This window comes from Ranitomeya imitator, chromosome 2 (genome assembly GCF_032444005.1).
Source record: "Ranitomeya imitator isolate aRanImi1 chromosome 2, aRanImi1.pri, whole genome shotgun sequence".
NCBI lineage: Eukaryota > Metazoa > Chordata > Amphibia > Anura > Dendrobatidae > Ranitomeya > Ranitomeya imitator.
Window position 1 is genome coordinate 22,794,369 of NC_091283.1, and position 25,190 is coordinate 22,819,558.

A 25,190-nucleotide genomic window follows, 5' to 3' on the forward strand; every position below is an offset into this window, starting at 1 on the left:
CATTGTCCTGTGTCTTTTCTGCCGTGTCCGCCATCTTCCTGTGTCTTTTCCGCCATCGTCCTGTGTCTCCGCCATTGTCCTCTCTTTTCCGCTGTGTCCGCTATCGTCCTGTATCACCGACATCATCATGTGTCTCCGCCATTGTCCTCTGTCTTTTCCGCCCTGTGTCCGCCATTGTCCTGTGTCTTTTCTGCCCTGTGTCTCCGCCATCATCCTGTGTCTTTTCTGCCCTGGGTCCGTCATTGTCCTGTCTTTTCCAACTGTGTCCGCCATCATCCTGTGTCTCCGCCATTGTCCTGTGTCTTTTCCGCCCTGTGTCCGCCATTGCCCTGTGTCGCTGCCATCGTCCTGTCTTTTTCGCCCTGTGTCTCTGCCCTGTGTCCGCCATCGTCCTGTGTCACCGCCATCGTCCTGTGTCTTTTCCGCCGTGTCCGCTATCGTCCTGTATCACCGACATCGTCATGTGTCTCCGCCATCGTCCTGTGTCTTTTCCGTCCTGTGTCTCCGCCGTCGTCCTGTCTTTTCCGTCCTGTCTCCGCCATCGTCCTGTGTCCGCCATCGTCCTGTGTCTCCGCCATCGCCCTGTGTCTCCGCCATCGCTCTGTGTCTCCGCCATCGTCCTGTGTCTCCGCCATCGTCCTGTGTCTTTTCCGTCCTGTGTCTCCGCCATCGCCTTGTGTCTTCGCCATCGCCCTGTGTCTCCGCCATCGCTCTGTGTCTCTGCCATCGCCCTGTGTCTCCGCCGCCGCCCTGTGTCTTTTCCGCCATAGTCCTGTGTCTCCGCCATAGTCCTGTGTCTCCATTGTCCTGTGTCTCCGCCGTCGTCTTGTGTCTCCGCCATTGCCGTGTCTCCATCTCCCTGTGTTTCCGCCGTCGTCATTTTTTTCCGTCCTGTGTCTCCGCCATCGCCCTGTGTCTCCGCCATCATCCTGTGTCTCCGCCATCATCCTGTGTCTCCATCTCCCCGTGTCTCCGCCGTCATTTTTTTCCGCCCTGTGTCTCCGCCATCGTCCTGTGTCTCCGCCATCGTCCTGTGTCTCCGCCATCGTCCTGTCTTTTCCGTCCTGTGTCTCCGGCATTGTCCTGTGTCTTTTCCGTCCTGTGTCTCCACCATCGTCCTGTGTCTTTTCCGTCCTGTGTCTCCGCCATCCTCCTGTGTCTTTTCCGTCCTGTGTCTCCGCCATCGTCCTGTGTCTTTTCCGTCCTGTGTCTTTTCCATCCTGTGTCTCCGCCATCGTCCTGTGTCTTTTCCGTCCTGTGTCTCCGCCATCGTCCTGTGTCTTTTCCATCCTGTGGCTCCGCCATCGTCCTATGTCTTTTCCGTCCTGTGTCTCCGCCATCGTCCTGTGTCTTTTCTGTCCTGTGTCTCCGCCATCGTCCTGTGTCTTTTCCATCCTGTGTCTCCGCCATTGTCCTGTGTCTTTTCCGTCCTGTGTCTCCGCCATCGTCCTGTGTCTTTTCCATCCTATGGCTCCGCCATCGCCCTATGTCTTTTCCGTCCTGTGTCTCCGCCATCGTCCTGTGTCTTTTCCGTCCTGTGTCTCCGCCATCGTCCTGTGTCTTTTCCATCCTGTGTCTCCACCATCGCCCTGTCTCTGCCGTCAGTGTCACCATCGTCCTGAGTCTCCGCCATCGTCCTGTGTCTCCACCATCGCCCTGTGTCTCTGCCGTCAGTGTCATCATTGTTGTGAAGTAAAGTAAATAAGGCAGCACACTGCAGCGCTAGAACATACAAACTTGAAAAATGAAATTTGAACTGCATTACTGCACTAGAAATATGAAAAATGAGAGGGTTTAGCGCATAAAAATGGCCAATTTTATGTGTACATGGTAGCCCCTTTACGGCATCTCTCTTATACCAGGTCCTACACTTGCTTTACCTCGCTGAGAATAAACGTCTCCATCTGAATGGGTACATGTGGAACCTCTTCCTAGACTAAAATTCTCTCTCTCTGTGGAGGGGTATTGGACCTGCTGTAATTAAAACACCTGTGGCTAGAAGGCGGAGTGCACGATCAGAAGGCTAGAGAATACATTTCAAAAACCTGACCTGCACATCCAAACATAGACTCAGTGTGAACAGGTGTTGAACCCAGAGTCGCGAACTCGCATATAGTTAAGTAAATAAGGCAGCACACTGCAGCGCTAAAACATACAAACTTGAAAAATGAAATTTGAACTGCATTACTGCACTAGAAATATGAAAAATGAGAGAGTTTAGCGCATAAAAATGGCCAATTTTATGTGTACCTGGTAGCCCCTTTACGGCATCTCTCTTATATCATTGTTGTGAGTCTCCGCCATCGTCCAGTGTCTTTTCCGTCCTGTGTCTCCACCATCGCCCGGTGTCTCTGCCGTCAGTGTCACCATCGTCCTTAGTCTCCGCCATCGTCCTGCCTCTGCTCCCGCCAGAGAATTGCATCACTAGCGATTCACCGCACAAGAAACGCTGTGAGGAAACATGGACCGATTGCGTTTTTTCACCACTTTTCAGCACATTTTAAGGAAACATTAATGTCAAAAGTATAAGGCTATGTGCACACGTTCAGGATTAGGAATTTCTGGTGCGGATTCTGCCTCTCCTGGCAGAAAATGCACCTGTGGATTTGTCGCGTTTTTTGTGCAATTCCGCAGTGTTTTTTTGCGTTTTTTACCCCTGCGGTTTTCTATAATGGAATAGGTACAAAAACGCTGCAGATTCACAAAAAAGAAGTGACATGCTAAGGATCACACTGTGCTTCCGTCCAGTGTCCTCTCCTCCTGCGGTCACTGTGGGCGCGGAGCTCAGGCAGCAGGTCCATTCAGTGACAGCAAGCAGGAAACTAATGTGACTGGGCGGAGACAAACATTTATTTAGACCACGTTCTTATATGGCTCCGCCCCTTCTGTGAGTGACAGGATTATTCTCCGCCCCCTTTTGCTGTGTGACTTCATGGTCACAAGACTGACACTTTGTAACCAGCTGATTAACGTCATCACCACGCCCCTTATTTTGGCTCCACCCCCGATACTCAGACCGGCGTCTTACTGGCTGAGAGGCGGGTGACGTCATGTAACAACAGGAAGTGGAGAGCTGCAATCACCGGAAGAGTTCAGAGCCTGAGAGACCGGACCGGGAGACCGAGCGACATGTCCAACATGGAGAGTATCCTCCCCGCGGCCTGGTGAGCGCGGACCGACACCCGTGCGTGTGTAGCCGTCACAGTAGCTCCTGTGCCTGCCCTTATGGCTATTGCTATAGCTAGCCCCTCTGCTTTCTGTGACTGCCCCCATATATCCTCCACCCCTGTAACTGCCCCCATAGATCCTCCTCCCCTGTAACTGCCCCCATAGCTCCCCCACCCCTGTAACTGCCCCCATAGCTCCTCCACCCCTGTAACTGCCCCCATAGCTTCCCCACCCCTGTAACTGCCCCCATAGCTTCCCCACCCCTGTAACTGCCCCCATATATCCTCCACCCCTGTAACTGCCCCCATAGCTCCTCCACCCCTGTAACTGCCCCCATAGCTTCCCCACCCCTGTAACTGCCCCCATAGCTTCCCCACCCCTGTAACTGCCCCCATATATCCTCCACCCCTGTAACTGCCCCCATAGCTCCTCCACCCCTGTAACTGCCCCCATAGCTCCTCCACCCCTGTAACTGCCCCCATAGCTTCCCCACCCCTGTAACTGCCCCCATAGCTTCCCCACCCCTGTAACTGCCCCCATATATCCTCCACCCCTGTAACTGCCCCCATATATCCTCCACCCCTGTAACTGCCCCATAGCTCCTCCTCCCCTGTAACTGCCCCATAGCTCCTCCTCCCCTGTAACTGCCCCATAGCTCCTCCACCCCTGTAACTGCCCCTATAGCTCCTCCGCCCCTGTAACTGCCCCTATAGCTCCTCCGCCCCTGTAACTGCCCCCATAGCTTCCCCACCCCTGTAACTGCCCCCATAGCTTCCCCACCCCTGTAACTGCCCCCATAGCCTCTCTGCCTTCTGTGACTGCCCCTATAGCTCCTGCACCCCTGTCACTCCCCCATAGATCCTCCACCCCTGTAACTGCCCCCATAGCTCCTCCACCCCTGTAATTGCCCCCATAGCTCCTCCACCCCTGTAACTGCCCCATAGCTCCTCCACCCCTGTAACTGCCCCCATAGCCCCTCTGACTTCTGTGACTGCCCCTATAGCTCCTCCGCCCCTGTAACTGCCCCCATAGCTCCCCCACCCCTGTAACTGCCCCATAGCTCCCCGCCCCTGTAACTGCCCCCATAGCTCCCCCACCCCTGTAACTGCCCCCATAGCTCCTCCTCCCCTGTAACTGCCCCATAGCTCCTCCACCCCTGTAACTGCCCCCATAGCTCCTCCGCTCCTGTAACTGCCCCCATAGCTCCTCCGCCCCTGTGACTGCCCCCATAGCTCCTCCACCCCTGTAACTGCCCCCATAGCTCCTCCGCCCCTGTGACTGCCCCCATAGCTCCTCCGCCCCTGTGACTGCCCCCATAGCTCCTCCGCCCCTGTGACTGCCCCCATAGCTCCTCCGCCCCTGTGACTGCCCCCATAGCTCCTCCGCCCCTGTGACTGCCCCCATAGCTCCTCCGCCCCTGTGACTGCCCCCATAGCTCCTCCGCCCCTGTGACTGCCCCCATAGCTCCTCCGCCCCTGTGACTGCCCCCATAACTCCTCCGCCCCTGTGACTGCCCCCATAGCTCCTCCGCCCCTGTGACTGCCCCCATAGCTCCTCCGCCCCTGTGACTGCCCCCATAGCTCCTCCGCCCCTGTGACTGCCCCCATAGCTCCTCCGCCCCTGTGACTGCCCCCATAGCTCCTCCGCCCCTGTGACTGCCCCCATAGCTCCTCCGCCCCTGTGACTGCCCCCATAGCTCCTCCACCCCTGTGACTGTCCCTTTACTTGCCTCTATAGCTCCTCTGGCCCCCCCGGACGTGGCCCTGTAGGCTGTGAAGTGGGTGCGCCCTTCACTTATTGCCCGGTGGAGTTCTGGTCACTATGTCCCACTGCAGAGCCGTGCTCACCTCCATCTGCCGCATGTGATGGGAGCCCGGGCTCTGAGCACGGCTGTAGCCATGAGGGCTGAACCTTCCCAGTGTGCCGCTCAGCGTCCCCTCATACGTCATATATCTGTAATAGAGGATTATGGGGGCAGTGAGGACTGCTGGCTGACAACAGAGAGGAAGAGAATGCATTTAACTGCACAGTTATTTAATGGAGGTAAATGACAGTTTAGTTTCTTCACATGATTTTTCACCTGGTGAGGAGCCATTATTTCCTGAGGACTGTGCAGCCTGTATATCTGCACTGATATAATGTAACAGATGCTCAGCTGTGAGAATAATTTAGTCAGAACAAAATGACGCACTTTACTGACAACAAACAGAGATCTTAAAAATGTTGCACTTAGATTGTATTAGGACGTGTAAAATGTATCCGCTCTCCGTCCTCCTGGATGCAATGTGTCCTCCCCCCCCCCCCCCCCACTCCATCCTCCTGGATACAATGTGTCAACCCCCCCCCCCAACCTCCATCCTCCTGGATGCAATGTGTCCCCCCCCCCCCCACTCCGTCCTCCTGGATGCAATGTGCCCCCCCCCACTCCGTCCTCCTGGATGCAATGTGCCCCCCACTCCGTCCTCCTGGATGCAATGTGCCCCCCCCCACTCCGTCCTCCTGGATGCAATGTGCCCCCCCCCCCCACTCCGTCCTCCTGGATACAATGTGCCCCCCCCCCCCCACTCCGTCCTCCTGGATACAATGTATTCCCCCCACTTTGTCCTCCTGGATACAATGTATCTCCCCCCCCCCCCCCCCACTCCGTCCTCCTGGGTGCCATGTATCCCCCCACTCGCTTCCTTTGTCCTCCTAGGTGCCATCAATGGGAGGGGGAGAACCAAACAAAAGACAATCTCAAGGTCCACAGTAGAGTGCGTATAAAATTGCTTTAGTTAATATTTTTAACAAGCAAGGATTGGTGTGGACAAACACATGACATTCAGCACACAGCCTGTATAGCTGTATAGTAGGGGCGTATCGGACCATGAGAGGCTAACTGGACACATAGTAACATTAATGGGAACCTGTCACCTGAATTTGGCGGGACTGGTTTTGGGTCATATGGGCGGAGTTTTCGGGTGTTTGATTCACCCTTTCCTTACCCGCTGGCTGCATGCTGGCCGAAATATTGAAGTTCATTTTCTGTCCTCCGTAGCACGCCTTGCGCAGGCGTGTACTACGGAGGACAGAGAATGAACTTCAACCCAATATTGCGGCCAGCATGCAGCCAGCGGGTAAGGAAAGGGTGAATCAAACACCCGAAAACTCCGCCCATATGACCCAAAACCAGTCCCGCCAAATTCAGGTGACAGGTTCCCTTTAATATACATAGTGTGACCCGTAGCTGCAGGTGTCAGGTAAAGCTTGCAATTCTTACACTATAGGCTATCGTCTAATATATATCCATAGGTGCCAGATATATAAGCACCACAATCAGAGAAGTATATAGTACTTTATTTACCTGAGACAGTACACCAGTAAGGGGCTCGAATGGTCCGCAGGCCCCCCAACGAGCATTTCGGAGAAGCACTTTCGTCAGGGGACATGATCCACAATAGGCTATCGTCTAATATATAAGAATAGCAAGCTTTACCTGCCACCTGCAGCTACGGGTCACACTTTGTTATTTCGGATTGTACCTATGTATATTAATGTTACTATGTGTCCAGTTAGCCTAAAGGAATCTCTTATGGTCCGATACGCCCCTACTATACAGGCTGTGTGCTGAATGTTATGTGTTTGTCCACACCTATCCTTGCCTGTTAAAAAATATATTTTATATGTACTCTACTGTGGATCATGAGATTGTGTTTTGTGTGGTTCTCCCCCTCAACTTGATTGTTAGGCTATGTGCACACGTTGCAGATTTGGCTGCGAATTCGCAGCTGTTTTCCATGCAGTCCTCACAAAGTCCTGCATATGTGTTAAAGGGTATATCCATATAATTTGTGGATTGTTTTCCCTATTGTGGAATATTGAGAATATATACTCCTGCACTAGCATATCAATGCCTGTCACAAACCTCTTCTCCTCCTGGGTGCCATGTATCCCCCCCCCCCCCCCATCCCTGTCCTCCCGGGTGCCATGTATCCCCCTCCCTGTCCTCCTGGGTGCTGTGTATCTCCCTTCTGTCCTCCTGGGTGCTGTGTATCTCCCTTCTGTCCTCCTGGGTGCTGTTTATCCACCCCTGTCCTCCTGGGTGCTGTGTATCTCCCTTCTGTCCTCCTGGGTGCTGTTTATCCACCCCTGTCCTCCTGGGTGCTGTGTATCTCCCTTCTGTCCTCCTGGGTGCTGTTTATCCACCCCTGTCCTCCTGGGTGCTGTGTATCTCCCTTCTGTCCTCCTGGGTGCTGTTTATCCACCCCTGTCCTCCTGGGTGCTGTGTATCCCCCCCTTCCCCATCGTCCTGGGTGCTGTGTATCCCCCCCCCATCCTCTTGGATTCACCGTATCCCCCCCCTCCATCCTCTTGGATACACCGTATCCCCCCCCCCTCCATCCTCTTGGATACACCGTATTCCCCCCCCCCCCTCCATCCTCTTGGATACACCGTATCCCCCCCTCCATCCTCTTGGATACACTGTATTCCCCCCCCTCCAGCCTCTTGGATACACTGTATTCCCCCCCTCCATCCTCTTGGATACACCGTATCCCCCCCTCCATCCTCTTGGATACACCGTATCCCCCTCCATCCTCTTGGATACACCGTATCCCCCCCTCCATCCTCTTGGATACACCGTATCCCCCCCCCCTCCATCCTCTTGGATGCACTGTATCCCCCCCTGCGGTCAGTGTTGGGGTAAACTGCATGTTGTCATGTGATGTCAGGGCGGGTCATGTGACTGTGGCCGGCAGGTGGGGGCAGGGCAGGAGCTGGCAGAGCAGGGTGAACCGGTTATTACACCTCGGCTCTATTAATAGAGGGACAGGGCGATCTGCGCAGCTGCGGCTCCTCGGGGTTCCCCGCTCCCTTCCCCCACTGTAGTCATAGTCTAGTAACCCTTACCCTGCCGGACAGTCGATATTTACACCTCCAGACATGTGGTGTGTGGGGCCATATACGCGGCATTTTCCAAAGATGCTCGGCCCCCGCAGCGACAGTGATTCGGACGGGGTTATTATTGATTGTGTTGTCTGGCGCTGGGGCCCGCGCCTCGGATCTGATGTCTCCGCTGGTTGATTTCATTCCTTAACCCTTCGATCAGAACATCTATTTAACCTGAAGTTTGCAGCTAAAGAACTGAATCGGAACGCCAAGAAATGCGATAAAGAGGAGAAGACGGAGAAGGCCAAAATAAAGAAGGTAAGAGGTATAATGAGGGGTCTGAGCTCCGGGACCCCCCGCCGTGCCCCTTGTATTGTGTATATAGGAGCACAGCGCCACAAGATGGTTGGGGCTGGTACCGCAGCTCATCTTGTTAGCAGATCGTACAGACAATGTTGCGCCGTGTGTAGCCGGGGGACTCCGCGCCGTGTGTAGCCGGGTAGGTCCGCGCCGTCTGTAGCCGGGGGTCCGCGTGGTCTGTACAGGTCACTGCTTACACCTCTTCTCTCTCCCCCAGGCCATACAGAAGGGCAATACAGAGATTGCGAGGATACACGCGGAGAACGCCATCCGCCAGAAGAATCAAGGCATCAACTTCCTGCGGATGAGTGCCCGGGTGGACGCAGTGGCAGCGCGGGTGCAGACGGCCGTCACAATGGGCAAGGTTGGTTGCATTTGAGTTTATGAAATAATTTCCCTTCTTGGATTCAGACTCTTTGAAACATTTACATGTGATAGGGGTGAGGACGTGATGGGCGGAGCAGAAATCTGCAGACATTCTCTAAACGCTCCAGTCACATCAAGAGCTGCATCCAGAGCTGTTTGGTCACATCTTTGATATCGGAGTGGAGCTGCTCTGGATCGAAGTAGAGAAAACAATAAAATCCATAGAACAATACATGATTTGTGGTGTTCTTTTAATTTCCCAGGATGCTCCCTGCCCACATTTTGCCCATTTAATTTGTTTCTGTTTATTTCAGGTGACGAAGTCGATGGCGGGAGTGGTGAAATCCATGGACGCCACATTAAAGAGCATGAACCTGGAGAAGGTGTGTGCAGCCGCCGTGTGCATGGCGCGGGTGTGTGCAGCGGCCGTGTGCATGGCGCGGGTGTGTGCAGCGGCCGTGTGCGTGGCGCGGGTGTGTGCAGCGGCCGTGTGCGTGGCGCGGGTGTGTGCAGCGGCCGTGTGAGTGGCGCGGGTGTGTGCAGCGGCCGTGAGAGTGGCGCGGGTGTGTGCAGCGGCCGTGTGCGTGGCGCGGGTGTGTGCAGCGGCCGTGTGCATGGCGCGGGTGTCTGCAGCGGCCGTGTGAGTGGCGCGGGTGTGTACATCAGTTTTTGCGTCTCAATTATCGTTGTCCTCTGTCCGCAGATCTCCGCTCTCATGGATAAGTTCGAGCACCAGTTTGAGACGCTCGATGTTCAGACGCAGCAGATGGAAGACTCGATGAGCAACACGACGACGCTGACCACGCCGCAGGTATAAGATGGCGGTCTCTTGAAGAGAGTAGAGAGATTCGCCCGTACTCTGAGCCGCCAGGGTCTTCTGACTCTCCGCTGCACCACTAGCGCCCCCTGTGTGTGCAGGGGACCCGTGTTGGTCATCCCAGCAGCCATGCTGGTAGCACTCGGTGCGTCAGACATTACTACGTCTGGTTGTGAATTGTGATGTTTTCTCTTACAGAACCAGGTGGACAATCTGTTACAGGAGATGGCGGATGAGGCCGGGTGAGTGACGGTGATCTGCGCAGGCGGCCTGTAATATTATTACAGCAGCTACTATATAATTGTCTAAGGGTCACTTCCGTCTGTCTCTCTGGCTGGCTCGGATATTCATTGGTCGCGGCCTCTGTCTGTCATGGAAATGCAGGTCGCTGATTGGTCTCGCCAGCTGCCTGTCGCAACCAATCAGCGACGGCCATAGTCCGATTAGTCCCTCCATACTCCCCTGCAGTCAGTGCCCAGCGGCCGCTCCATACTCCCCTCCAGTCAGCCCTCACCCAGGGTTAATGGCAGCGTTAATGGACCGCGGTGTAACGCACTCCATTAACGCAGCTATTAACCCCGTGTGACCAACTTTTCACTATTGATGATGCGTATGCAGCATCAATAGTAAAAAGATCTAATGTTACAAATAATAATAAAAAAAACCCGTTATTCTCACCCTCCGACGTGCGTGGTGTCCCCGGCAGTGCAAGCGGCAGGCTCCGGTGCCAAGGATGCTATGTGAGAAGGACCTTCCATGACGTCACGGTCATGTGACCGCGACGTCATCACAGGTCCTGCGCTCATAGCAACCCTGGGACCGGAAGCTGCCGCTTGCACCGCACACAGGCGCCAGGACTACAAGGGGCCTTCGGAAGGTGAGTATATGTTTATTTTTTATTTTAAGTCTTTTTTAACCAGTTACATATGTGACTGGCCAATATACTACGTGGACATGCATATTCTAGAATACCCGATGCGTTAGAATCTGGCCACCATCTAGTACTAATATAACGCTGCACCCAGACCAGAGGAGCAGCTGTAATATAAGACGTCGCCCTACAGGCACCGGACCGACAAATCCTGAAAATCAAAGACAGACAAACTATAAATTCATGTATACACTCCATTACTCTCTGTTATCAACCATCCAAGCTGGAGAGGGGCTACTGGAGTGTTATTTTATAGCATAAGTGACGGGAAGTGTAGAAACCTCTCTGCCCCCCATAAACCTACTAGGTATTACACATCTGCAGTGCTGAGATCCTTCTATATGTGACTATCAGCCCCTTATAATGCTCCAGTACTGATATAACCTCCAGACATTACACCATATGTGACTGATATCAGCCCCTTATAACGCTCCAGCACTGATATAACCCCCAGACATTACACCATATGTGACTGATATCAGCCCCTCTTATAACGCTCCAGTACTGATATAACCCCAGACATTACACCATATGTGACTGATATCAGCCCCTCTTATAACGCTCCAGTGCTGATATAACCCCCAGACATTACACCATATGTGACTGATATCAGCCTCTTATAACGCTCCAGTACTGATATAACCCCAGACATTACACCATATGTGACTGATATCAGCCCCTCTTATAACGCTCCAGTACTGATATAACCTCCAGACATTACACCGTATGTGACTGATATCAGTGTTATGTTTGCTAATGACAGGTGTTATGAAGGCAATCCAGAAACAGTGTGCTTAGCGATCAGAGCGCACACAGTGATCTGACAAATACCCAAAAATACAAGAACGAGCTCTGAGACGTGGAAACTCTGTAGACTGCACACCTGATCCTATCCTAAACACAACTAAAAGCGGCTGTGGATTGCGCCTAACAACTACCTAGGCAACTCGGCACAGCCTAAGAAACTAGCTAGCCTGAAGATAGAAAAATAGGCCTGACTTGCCCCAGAGAAATTCCCCAAAGGAAAAGGCAGCCCCCCACATATAATGACTGTGAGTAAGATGAAAAGACAAAACGTAGGGATGAAATAGATTCAGCAAAGTGGGGCCCGATATTCTAGGACAGAGCGAGGACAGTAAAGCGAACTTTGCAGTCTACAAAAAACCCTAAAGCAAAACCACGCAAAGGGGGCAAAAAAAAAACCACCGTGCCGAACTAACGGCACGGCGGTACACCCTTTGCGTCTCAGAGCTTCCAGCAAAACAAAAGACAAGCTGGACAGAAAAAAAACAACAAAAAGCAAAAAGCACTTAGCTATACAGAGCAGCAGGTCACAGGAACAATCAGGAGAAGCTCAGATTCAACACTGAAACATTGACAAGGAGCAAGGATAGCAGCAACAGGCGGAGTTAAGTAATGAAGCAGTTAACGAGCTCACCAGAACACCTGAGGGAGGAAGCTCAGAAGCTGCAGTACCACTTGTGACCACAGGAGTGAATTCAGCCACAGAATTCACAACATATCAGCCCCTTATAACGCTCCAGTACTGATATAACCCCCAGACATTACACCATATGTGACTGATATCAGCCTCTTATAATGCTCCAGTACTGATATAACCTCCAGACATTACACCATATGTGACTGATATCAGCCTCTTATAACGCTCCAGTACTGATATAACCCCCAGACATTACACCATATGTGACTGATATCAGCCTCTTATAACGCTCCAGTACTGATATAACTTCCAGACATTACATCATATGTGACTGATATCAGCTCCTCTTATAATGCTCCAGTACTGATATAACCTCCAGACATTACACAATATGTGACTGATATCAGACCCTCTTATAATGCTCCAGTACTGATATAACCCCCAGACATTACACCATATGTGACTGATATCAGCCCCTCTTATAACGCTCCAGTACTGATATAACCCCCAGATATTACACCATATGTGACTGATATCAGACCCTCTTATAATGCTCCAGTACTGATATAACCTGCAGACATTACACCGTGTGTGACTGATACCAGCCCCTCTTATAACGCTCCAGTACTGATATAACCCCCAGACATTACACCATATGTGACTGATATCAGCCTCTTATTACGCTCCAGTACTGATATAACCCCAGACATTACACCATATGTGACTGATATCAGACCCTCTTATAATGCTCCAGTACTGATATAACCTGCAGACATTACACCGTGTGTGACTGATACCAGCCCCTCTTATAACGCTCCAGTACTGATATAACCCCCAGACTTTACACCGTATGTGACTGATATCAGCCCCTCTTATAACGCTCCAGTACTGATATAACCCCAGACATTACACCATATGTGACTGATATCAGCCTCTTATAATGCTCCAGTACTGATATAACCCCAGACATTACACCGTATGTGACTGATATCAGCCCCTCTTATAACGCTCCAGTACTGATATAACCCCAGACATTACACCGTGTGTGACTGATACCAGCCCCTCTTATAACGCTCCAGTACTGATATAACCCCCAGACTTTACACCGTATGTGACTGATATCAGCCCCTCTTATAACGCTCCAGTACTGATATAACCCCAGACATTACACCATATGTGACTGATATCAGCCTCTTATAATGCTCCAGTACTGATATAACCCCAGACATTACACCGTATGTGACTGATATCAGCCCCTCTTATAACGCTCCAGTACTGATATAACCTGCAGATATTACACCATATGTGACTGATACCAGCCCCTCTTATAACGCTCCAGTACTGATATAACCTCCAGATATTACACCGTATGTGACTGATATCAGCCCCTCTTATAACGCTCCAGTACTGATATAACCCCCAGACTTTACACCGTATGTGACTGATATCAGCCCCTCTTATTACGCTCCAGTACTGATATAACCTGCAGATATTACACCATATGTGACTGATACCAGCCCCTCTTATAACGCTCCAGTACTGATATAACCTCCAGATATTACACCGTATGTGACTGATATCAGCCCCTCTTATAACGCTCCAGTACTGATATAACCCCAGACATTACACCGTATGTGACTGATATCAGACTCTTATTACGCTCCAGCTCGCCGCTCCGCTTCTCCTGTTTGTAGTCTCTGTCGCGGACTCCGGACTTTCTCTTAGTGTTCACATCTTGCTTCTTTTCCAGCCTTGACTTGAACATGGAGCTTCCTCAGGGACAGACCGGATCAGTAGGAACCAGCGTCGCTTCTACAGAACAGGTAAAGGGAGGGACGGAGGAGACCGAGAAACTGACCCAAGTGTAACCCTGTGTGATTACTTACATCCCATCATAGGAAGGAAAATCGCCAAGCAGAATAGCTTGTATTACACTCCAAAGCTGCACTCGCCACTAAATAGCTTCACAGCTGAAATCTCTCAGCATTCCCTGAATGTTCAGCATCTACACAGAGCTTCTGATGATCTGTAGGAAAAAGGGACAGCCTCTCCTTCCAATATGAGAGCTAAGCTGTGAGGGACAGTCTGTCCACAATACTTCCAATAGCTACTGACAGAATAGTGAGTGCCGCTCTGGAGTATAATACAGGAGGTAACTCAGGATCAGTAATGTAATGTGTGTACACAGTGACTGCACCAGCAGAATAGTGAGTGCAGCTCTGGGGTATAATACAGGATGTAACTCAGGATCAGTAATGTATGTACACAGTGACTGCACCAGCAGAGTTGTGAGTGCAGCTCTGGAGTATAATACAGGATGTAACTCAGGATCAGTAATGTAATGTATGTACACAGTGACTGCACCAGCAGAATAGTGAGTGCAGCTCTGGGGTATAATACTGGATGTAACTCAGGATCAGTAATGTAATGTATGTACACAGTGACTGCACCAGCAGAGTAGTGAGTGCAGCTCTGGGGTATAATACAGGATTTAACTCAGGATCAGTAATGTAATGTATGTACACAGTGACTGCACCAGCAGAAAAGTGAGTGCAGCTCTGGAGTATAATACAGAATGTAACTCAGGATCAGTAATGTAATGTATGTACACAGTGACTGCATCAGCAGAATAGTGAGCGCAGCTCTGGAGTATAATACCGGATGTAACTCAGGATTAGTAATCTATGTACACAGTGACTGCACCAGCAGAATAGTGAGTGCAGCTCTGGGGTATAATACAGGAGGTAACTCAGGATCAGTAATGTGATGTATGTACACAGTGACTGCACCAGCAGAATAGTGAGTGCAGCTCTGGGGTATAATACAGGATGTAACTCAGGATCAATAATGTAATGTATGTACACAGTGACTGCACCAACAGAATAGTGAGTGCAGCTCTGGGTATAATACAGGATGTAACTCAGGATCAGTAATGTAATGTGTGTACACAGTGACTGCACCAACAGAATAGTGAGTGCAGCTCTGGGTATAATACAGGATGTAACTCAGGATCAGTAATGTGATGTATGTACACAGTGACTGCACCAGCAGAATAGTGAGTGCAGCTCTGGGGTATAATACAGGAGGTAACTCAGGATCAGTAATGTAATGTATGTACACAGTGACTGCACCAACAGAATAGTGAGTGCAGCTCTGGGTATAATACAGGATGTAACTCAGGATCAATAATGTAATGTATGAACACAGTGACTGCACCAGCAGAATAGTGAGTGCAGCTCTGGGGTATAATACAGGATGTAATTCAGGATCAGTAATGTACTGTATGTACACAGTGACTGCACCAGCAGAATAGTGAGTGCAGCTCTGGGGTATAATACAGGATGTAATTCAGGATCAGTAATGTACTGTATGTACACAGTGACTGCACCAGCAGAATAGTGAGTGCAGCTCTGGGGTATAATACAGGATGTAATTCAGGATCAGTAATGTACGTACACAGTGACTGCACCAGCAGAATAGTGAGTGCAGCTCTGGAGTATAATACAGGATGTAACTCAGGATCAGTAATGTATGTACACAGTGACTGCACCAGCAGAATAGTGAGTGCAGCTCTGGGGTATAATACAGGATGTAACTCAGGATCAGTAATGTATGTACACAGTGACTGCACCAGCAGAATAGTGAGTGCAGCTCTGGAGTATAATACAGGATGTAACTCAGGATCAGTAATGTATGTACACAGTGACTGCACCAGTAGAATAGTGAGTGCAGCTCTGGGGTATAATACAGGATGTAACTCAGGATCAGTAATGTACTGTATGTACACAGTGACTGCACCAGCAGAATAGTGAGTGCAGCTCTGGGGTATAATACAGGATGTAATTCAGGATCAGTAATGTAATGTATGTACACAGTGACTGCACCAGCAGAATAGTGAGTGCAGCTCTGGAGTATAATACAGGATGTAACTCAGGATCAGTAATGTATGTACACAGTGACTGCACCAGCAGAATAGTGAGTGCAGCTCTGGGGTATAATACAGGATGTAATTCAGGATCAGTAATGTACTGTATGTACACAGTGACTGCACCAGCAGAATAGTGAGTGCAGCTCTGGGGTATAATACAGGATGTAATTCAGGATCAGTAATGTACGTACACAGTGACTGCACCAGCAGAATAGTGAGTGCAGCTCTGGAGTATAATACAGGATGTAACTCAGGATCAGTAATGTATGTACACAGTGACTGCACCAGCAGAATAGTGAGTGCTGCTCTGGGGTACAGGATTATGGAGGTTGTCTGTATAGTCGTTACTGGCTGATAATGTAATGTGGCGGCTTCTGCTGATCTTATACTTTCTGTGTTTGCAGGATGAGTTGTCGCAGAGACTCGCCCGTCTACGTGATCAGGTGTAGGAGTGCTGCCGCCTGCGTACGTGCGTTTCATCCTCACCTGTATATATGTGGTACATACCTGGATATGTTTTTTTTTTTTTTTTTTGCATCGTTACTCCACATACAGACACTTCTTCACCGATCGCCTTCTTGATCCCTCTGCCTCGTTGACAGGACTGTTCCGCTCAGAGACAGTAGGGGGCAGCGTTTGTCAGCTCCGCCCCTCCCTCATCATACACCAATTATATTTTAATTTCAATCCATTAAAAGCTGTACAAGCCCCTCCCCCTTGTCACATGGCAACATTTACGCCTGAACACTAAGATACACAGGCCGCTGCGGTACTGGTAGTGCTGGTGGTGTGATCGGCAATCATCGCTGATCCACGGTTATGCCCGGTGGCTTCCGATCCTGTGAATGAACGCTTCTTATAATTACTGGGCTTCTCTCCATGTTTCTTTATAGCAGTTTCTCATCTTGATTGATTGTTTTTCCGGATGATCTCCAGGGCTGCGCTCCGCGTCCTGGAGGGGTGATTGATGCTCTGCTGTGTGCTCTGTCCGGCTCCGCCAGGCCGATAACAATGGTTGGCTGCTCTCTGATACGCCCGTGTGTGTCTCCGCGTCGTCCTCCTTCACCCCTCTATCCTGGGCCTTCTTACGTACGGATTCAATATTTATTTTGTCTGTGTCTTGATCTTTCCTCTCGTTCTCTGCTGCGCAGCTTTTAATAAACAGTTTTCATTATGTCTGCGGAGGCATCTTTATTTACGCCGGGTCCCGTGGTCTCTAGCTCTACGCCCTCCTGGTCATGGGGACATATCTATGCAATGGAGCCATGGAAAAGAAAATCTCTGAGATCTGCCGCAACAATTAATGCACCCCTGTAATATCTCCTAGATCTAATGATGGCCCTCCGTGCCAGTCTGCTGCAGCAAAAGCATCGAATAATCTAGTTTTTGGAGGGGTTCAGCGCTTAGAGAAGGTGTCGTTGATTTTTCTTCTTTCTTTTCACTTTTATCCCTGGTATCAACAAATGGAAATGGACTATAAATCTATAAGATACGTTCTTCCTGCAGGTCCAGAGAAGTTACTATAGGTGGAAGGAATGGGTGGACAGCATGGATCTGGTGGGGAGATCTGTCCGCTGACCAGTAGCACTGGATGAAGTTGGAGTATTGTGAAGAATTGTTCTGGTGATCAGGATCAGAGGAGGTTGTGATGTATCATTAAGAAAGGGATCAGAGGAGGTTGTGATGGATCATTGAGGAATGCATCAGAGGAGGTTGTGATGGATCGTTGAGGAAGGGATCAGAGGAGGTTGTGAAGGATCATTGAGGAAGGGATCAGATGAGGTTGTGAAGGATCATTGAGGAAGGGATCAGAGGAGGTTGTGAAGGATCGTTGAGGAAGGGATCAGATGAGGTTGTGATGGATCGTTGAGGAAGGGATCAGAGGAGGTTGTGAAGGATAATTGAGGAATGCATCAGAGGAGGTTGTGAAGGATCATTGAGGAAGGGATCAGAGGAGGTTGTGATGGATCATTGAGGAAGGGATCAGAGGAGGTTGTGAAGGATCATTGAGGAAGGGATCAGAGGAGGTTGTGATGGATCATTGAGGAAGGGATCAGAGGAGGTTGTGATGGATCATTGAGGAAGGGATCAGAGGAGGTTGTGATGGATTGTTGAGGAAGGGATCAGAGGAGGTTGTGAAGGATCATTGAGGAAGGGATCAGAAGAGGTTGTGATGGATCATTCTGATAAAAGGATCAGAGCAAGATGTGAAGAATTGTCCTGATATATCAACACTTATTAAAACGTACAAATCCAAGTGTCATAAAGAATTGCAGTGCATCTGTAAAAATCGGACGCTGTATTTGATCCAAATGGGATCTGATTTTTTTAATTTTTTGCACCTGTTGATTTGGTTGCGGAATCAACCCTGTGCATATGTGTGGAAACATTTCCTGTGTGATTATTCCCCAGATGGTTCGGGGTCCGTAGAGTCGTGCCTACACCTGCGGTCTCTGCACTCCGGTCCATGACGACATCATCATCTTATGGCGGCAACAGAGTAATGAAATAATTGATTCATTTTAGGGGGATTGAAAGAAAGGATTTATGATGGTTTTTCATTATTTATTTTTTTTAAATAAGTTTGTTAAGCGATTCTACTGGAAAATAATGTAAGAAAAAATTCTAAACCATCTTTCTTTATAGAAAAAAAAACTAGTTAAAGAACGGGTCGGCCGCTGCTTGTAACTGTTTTTGTCAGGCGAAATCCTTGTGGCGGAGTTCTATTAGTCGTGTGCGTTTATCTGCACCTGGGAAAGCTGCGCCGCCTCCGGTGCTGCAGGACGACGGCCGTGGGACAAAATAACCAGCACTTCTGTCAGTTCTCAGACTGGATTTACCAAATTTGCTGCAGATTTTCCTGCAGATCTACGGCTTGTGCTACATGCAGACATGGCTGCGTCTCGGGGTGTTGAAAACTTCTGCAACGCACAGATTAGAAACTGCTAATTTTTGGCATGCGAGTCCACACAGAAAATATGCAATAAATCCCGAACATATCGGTGCTTTACGTCCATGTGCCGTTAATTTGGTCACCGATGATCTGCATGAAAATAACGGAGACGGGTCGGACTTTGAGCTTGAATAGATCTGTAAAGAAAATAAACTGCACGTGAGCGATTAGTTGGGTTCTTATTTTTATCTTTTTGCATAAGAGAGAAACCGTAAAATCGGACCCATGGACCAAAGATGGATGGAAGTCAGATCCACTTCTGCATAAGTGATAAAATCAGAGTTGTGAGTGAGCCCTTAGACCCCCGCTCAGGAGCATAGAAAAGCTGGGTGACAATCGCTGCAGGGGCCGTAATGGCCGCAGTTTTCTTAGGAACACCTCGGACAGACTAGGCTCTGATGCTGTTGAAGGTGGACAGTGCCCTTCCAGTCTCCTCTTTTTCATGATTTCTTACAGCCCCCCTAAATCCTCAAGTGACCCCCGTGTTACTCTCCAGTGTGCGCCAGCTTTCCGTGCCCCTGTCCCAGGTACATCACACGGCGTGCAGACTTATGGCTGCAATCAGCGTAATTGCACAAATTAACCTCTGGGTTTGTGGCTTTTATCCAAGCGTCCGATGTAAGAATGTAAATAAGGTATAAGACCCCCGTCCGCTCGGCCCGCGCCTCTGATCTCGCGCCAGGTGAATGACTCCTCTCTCTGCACTGGAAAATCTCTGCTTTTAATTTCCATAATTTGGATGTGACGAGTTCTGTAAACCTCCAGCCAGTAATGAATAACCCCAGTCCAGTCATTAACTGGTAACTGTGGAGAAGGAACTGGGAGTCGGCTGCCCTGGGATTTCTATGCTCTTGTATACCCCCCCGTACGTGCGAATGTGTCACCCACGACCTTCATTATCACCATCAACACCAGTGACTCCAATGATGGAAGAACACAGTGGAAATTATTGCACATGATGTCGGGACTATACGTGATTTAAACAGGTTGGATCCGTCAACAGCAGCCAGCAAGACGCAGTCATGAAAAAAAAAAAGGGATACGAAGTGGGTCCACCCAGAATATTTAGCTGCTTGGGGTGCGAGGTGTTTGCACTTGTCTGTCTTGTACCTTATGGATCACAATGGTGCTGTTGATGGATCAAAAAAAAAAACGAGACCATAGTGGCCCTCCATGTTACAGGCAGCTCCGAAGTGTTAGAGCCCTGCAAACAGCTCCTCATATCTCAGCTTCTTGAAAAAGCGTATAGTCAGGGTCCTTAGGGTGGAGGAATGATGGGCAGTGTGCAGACGGGGCCCCTGGCATGGAGGAGTGATGTCTGGTGTGTAGATAGGGCCACCGGCATGGAGGAGTGATATCTGGTGTGTAAGATAGGGCCACCGGCATGGAAGAGTGATGTCTGGTGTGTAAGATAGGGCCACCGGCATGGAAGAGTGATGTCTGGTGTGCAGACGGGGCCCCTGGCATGGATGAGTGATGTCTGGTGTGTAGACGAGGCCCCCGGCATGGATGAGTGATGTCTGGTGTGCAGACGGGGCCCCTGGCATGGAGGAGTGATATCTGGTGTGTAAGATAGGGCCACCGGCATGGAAGAGTGATGTCCGTTGTGTAGACGGGGCCCCCAGGATGGTGAATTCTGTGCGGTGAGTACATGGAGCCCTTGGGAAGGTGGAGTCTGTGCGGTGAGTACATGGGGCCCCTGGGATGGTGGATTCTGTGCGGTGAGTACATGGGGCCCCTGGGATGGTGGATTCTGTGCGGTGAGTACATGGGGCCCCTGGGATGGTGGAGTCTGTGCGGTGAGTACATGGGGCCCCTGGGATGGTGGATTCTGTGCGGTGAGTACATGGGGCCCCCGGGATGGTGGATTCTGTGCGGTGAGTACATGGGGCCCCCGGGATGGTGGATTCTGTGCCGTGAGTACATGGAGCCCCTGGGATGGTGGATTCTGTGCGGTGAGTCCATGGGGCCCCTGGGATGGTGGATTCTGTGCGGTGAGTACATGGGGCCCCTGGGATGGTGGAGTCTGTGCGGTGAGTACATGGGGCCCCTGGGATGGTGGAGTCTGTGCGGTGAGTACATGGAGCCCCTGGGAAGGTGGATTCTGTGCGGTGAGTACATGGGGCCCCCGGGATGGTGGATTCTGTGCGGTGAGTACATGGGGCCCCCGGGATGGTGGATTCTGTGCCGTGAGTACATGGAGCCCCTGGGATGGTGGATTCTGTGCGGTGAGTCCATGGGGCCCCTGGGATGGTGGATTCTGTGCGGTGAGTACACGGGGCCCCTGGGATGGTGGATTCTGTGCGGTGAGTACATGGGGCCCCCGGGATGGTGGATTCTGTGCGGTGAGTACATGGGGCCCCCGGGATGGTGGATTCTGTGCCGTGAGTACATGGAGCCCCTGGGATGGTGGATTCTGTGCGGTGAGTCCATGGGGCCCCTGGGATGGTGGATTCTGTGCGGTGAGTACATGGGGCCCCTGGGATGGTGGAGTCTGTGCGGTGAGTACATGGGGCCCCTGGGATGGTGGATTCTGTGCGGTGAGTACATGGGGCCCCCGGGATGGTGGATTCTGTGCGGTGAGTACATGGGGCCCCCGGGATGGTGGATTCTGTGCCGTGAGTACATGGAGCCCCTGGGATGGTGGATTCTGTGCGGTGAGTCCATGGGGCCCCTGGGATGGTGGATTCTGTGCGGTGAGTACACGGGGCCCCTGGGATGGTGGAGTCTGTGTGGTGAGTACATGGGGCCCCTGGGATGGTGGATTCTGTGCGGTGAGTACATGGGGCCCCCGGGATGGTGGATTCTGTGCGGTGGGTACATGGGGCCCCCGGGATGGTGGATTCTGTGCGGTGAGTACACGGGGCCCCTGGGATGGTGGATTCTGTGCGGTGAGTACACGGGGCCCCTGGGATGGTGGAGTCTGTGCGGTGAGTACATGGGGCCCCCGGGATGGTGGATTCTGTGCGGTGAGTACACGGGGCCCCTGGGATGGTGGATTCTGTGCGGTGAGTACACGGGGCCCCTGGGATGGTGGATTCTGTGCGGTGAGTACACGGGGCCCCCGGGATGGTGGATTCTGCGCGGTGAGTACATGGGGCCCCTGGGATGGTGGATTCTGTGCGGTGAGTACACGGGGCCCCCGGGATGGTGGAGTCTGTGCGGTGAGTACACGGGTCCCCCGGGATGGTGGATTCTGTGCGGTGAGTACACGGGTCCCCCGGGATGGTGGATTCTGTGCGGTGAGTACACGGGGCCCCCGGGATGGTGGAGTCTGTGTGGTGAGTACACGGGGCCCCTGGGATGGTGGATTCTGTGCGGTGAGTATATGGGGCCCCTGGGATGGTGGATTCTGTGCGGTGAGTATATGGGGCCCCTGGGATGGTGGATTCTGTGCGGTGAGTACACGGGGCCCCCGGGATGGTGAATTCTGTGCGGTGAGTATATGGGGCCCCTGGGATGGTGGATTCTGTGCGGTGAGTACACGGGGCCCCCGGGATGGTGGATTCTGTGCGGTGAGTACACGGGGCCCCCGGGATGGTGGATTCTGTGCGGTGAGTACATGGGTCCCCCGGGATGGTGGATTCTGCGCGGTGAGTACACGGGGCCCCCGGGATGGTGGATTCTGCGCGGTGAGTACACGGGGCCCCCGGAATGGTGGATTCTGTGCGGTGAGTATATGGGGCCCCTTGGATGGTGGATTCTGTGCCGTGAGTACATGGGGCCCCCATACAGTGCATTATTATGTGGCGTCTTGTGTGACATCTCCGCATCTGGCGATGTCGTTTTCTCGGGGTCTCGGTGAATGACCCCCGTGTCGCTGTAATTGAATTCTGCGTGTCGGCCGCGGGCAAGGGGGGTGGGGGGGGGCTGTAAATTCACATTATTTACCTGAAAATCAATTACAGCAAAGTCCAAGGGAATAAGTGACAGCAGCAAGTGTGCAGCACCAGACCCCCGGCCGCTGACCTGATGCCCCCAGGACATGAAAGTGGAGGCCGTGACTGAACCTGAGAAACTCTGACTGTAAATCATCGGGCTGTGTGCGGATGATGATGAAAGCTCCGGATCGTAGTTCTGGGGGGTTCTGCTACCATCTCGTTCTCTGAGCCCCCCGCCTGATACATTGTAACAAGGGAAACCTGAACATCATACACTGCGGTCACTCAATAATGCGGCAGAAATATATGACCACAGGTGGGAGGATAAGTCACATGGGAGAAGAGACCCCCGACATCTGCAGCTCAGGCTCCACCGGTCCTCAGTATTCCCCCTGCTACATTGTAGCAAACACTGATGTCTCCCCTAATGTGCGGGCAGGACAAAGAGGCGACTTACAGCATGAAAGACATCGCAAGGATAAAGGAAAGCGCTGAAATCATTTTCTTTATCGCCTCTCATTGGGGGACACAGGAACCATGGGTGTATGCTGCTGCCACTAGGAGGCTGACACTATGCAAATAAAAAAATTAGCTCCTCCTCTGCAGTGTACACCCCACCGACTGGCATTATACTCTTCAGTTTTAGCTTAGTGTCAGTAGGAGGTGGACACGGGTCTTTCATTAGACCCTTATCTACCTCAATGTGCGTCGTTTTCTTTCAGGTTTTTCGGAAGGGATACAGGGTGAGCAGTCACACCTGTAGTCCCACAAGCGGACTATGAGTACGGCGTGTACTGCCACCCCGTATCCTCATAGATCCCACACCAGGACCAAGATCCTAGCACACAAGCGTGCTTAGAAGTCCGGTCCTGGCTCCGTCCCCCACCCACTCGCCCACCAGAGCCTGTCGGTTGGAGGAGACGAGGACGTCCATCAGCCCTGGATGTCTCACCCTCTTTTAAGGTTAGTACGGCGTGGGATGTTTTTTAGGTGAGTATTTCCCCTATCCCATCCCAGATCCTTGTTAGGGGGGGGATTCTTGTTAAGGGCTCCCAGACGGTGACCCTCTCTTACCCGGTCATCGCCTGTATCCTTGCGGCGCGGTCGATTTTTTATCGGTTCCTGGAGTTCCAAGCATTCTCCCCATTCTGCAAGGGCCTTCTGCTCCAGTGCGGGGCCCTTTTCTGGCCGCAGCGCTCTCTCTTCTTTCTTGGCAGCTTTTGGCTGCTGTTCGCTCCTTTCCGCGGCGGTTTTTCTCTGGGCACAGTCCTCAGCGCAGCAGCCCCGCAGTCTATCGCGCTGCTTATCGCTGCAGCGCATTGCTCCGGCGCCGCAGGAGGTGGATCTGCGGCGCCCTTCAGCGGCGCAGCCTGGCAGGCTGCGGCGCCTGTGCCGCCAGCCTCCCGTCGCGGCGCACTGCTCCGGCGCCGCAGGAGGTGGATCTGCGGCGCCCTTCAGCGGCGCAGCCTAGCAGGCTGCGGCGCCTGTGCCGCCAGCCTCCCGTCGCGGCGCATAGTTCCGGCGCTCTATACCGGCGCCGCGGCTCGTTTCCCGGCCGCCGGTTCCTAATTTAGGCCCCGGCTTCGGCCGGGGCCTACTTCCGGTCTTCGGATCTGTCACTTCCGCCTCTGCGGGCGGGCTTTTTCCCGCCCGACATACTGTGACCTGCCCACCGGCGCCTCTGCGTCTAGCTCCGCCCCCTTCCTTGTGGGACACTCGTCTGGTGTGAGCATCGCTTCACACCACAGCAGCAGCCCTTGCAGTGCCTCACGCAGCGCTCCTTCGGCATCTTCTGTGAGCTCAGCACCTGGGGACTTCTCCACCAAGGACAAGTGGGACATCTTCCAGGACCGGGTCCGTGAGTAGCTGCACTGCAGTCTGACACCCCCCTCTGCCCTCTGTCCCCTAACCAACTGGCATCTTCAGGGTCCCTCAAAATGTCTTCCTCTAAAGGGGGCCGCTCTCGCCCCCCTACTTCTTCTTCATCTACTACCTTAGTCACGTACTTTGCATGTTCGTCCTGTAACAGCAAACTTCCCTCAGGTCAGTCCTCCCCGCTGTGTCAGTCCTGCAGCAACCCGATTGTTCCCACCGCCCAGGATCGGGATACAAAATAGAGTTCGCCTCCCGACCCAGAGATCGTTTCTTCCAATCTCGTCCTCCAAAAGATCCCGCTTTGGTTCCGGGCTTCTTCGCAGCCATCGCTTCTCTGCTCAAATCCGGGGTAATCGTTCCCGTCCCAGAAAAGGAACGGTACACGGGTTTCTACTCGAACCTCTTTGTGGTACCGAAAAAAGACGGCAAGGTTCGTCCCATTCTGGACCTCAAATTGTTGAACAGGAGGGTTCGCCTGAGACACTTCAGGATGGAATCCCTTCGTTCAGTAATTGCTTCCATGGAGGCTCAGGAATTTCTATGCTCTATAGATATCCAGGACGCCTACCTACATGTTCCAATATTTCCCGGACATCACCGTTTC

General features: G+C 51.9%; 1 protein-coding gene across 1 annotated transcript; it reads left to right on the top strand.

Moving 5' to 3' along the window:
* Positions 1-3,033: 3,033 nt before the first annotated feature.
* Positions 3,034-17,051, top strand: CHMP1B (charged multivesicular body protein 1B). Its single transcript, XM_069746134.1, has 8 exons — positions 3,034-3,145; positions 8,255-8,352; positions 8,612-8,758; positions 9,075-9,143; positions 9,464-9,571; positions 9,776-9,819; positions 13,700-13,772; positions 16,282-17,051. The coding sequence occupies exons 1-8, from the start codon at positions 3,130-3,132 to the stop codon at positions 16,324-16,326; spliced, it is 600 nt and encodes a 199-aa protein (XP_069602235.1). The 5' UTR covers positions 3,034-3,129; the 3' UTR covers positions 16,327-17,051.
* The last annotated feature ends 8,139 nt before the right edge of the window (positions 17,052-25,190 follow it).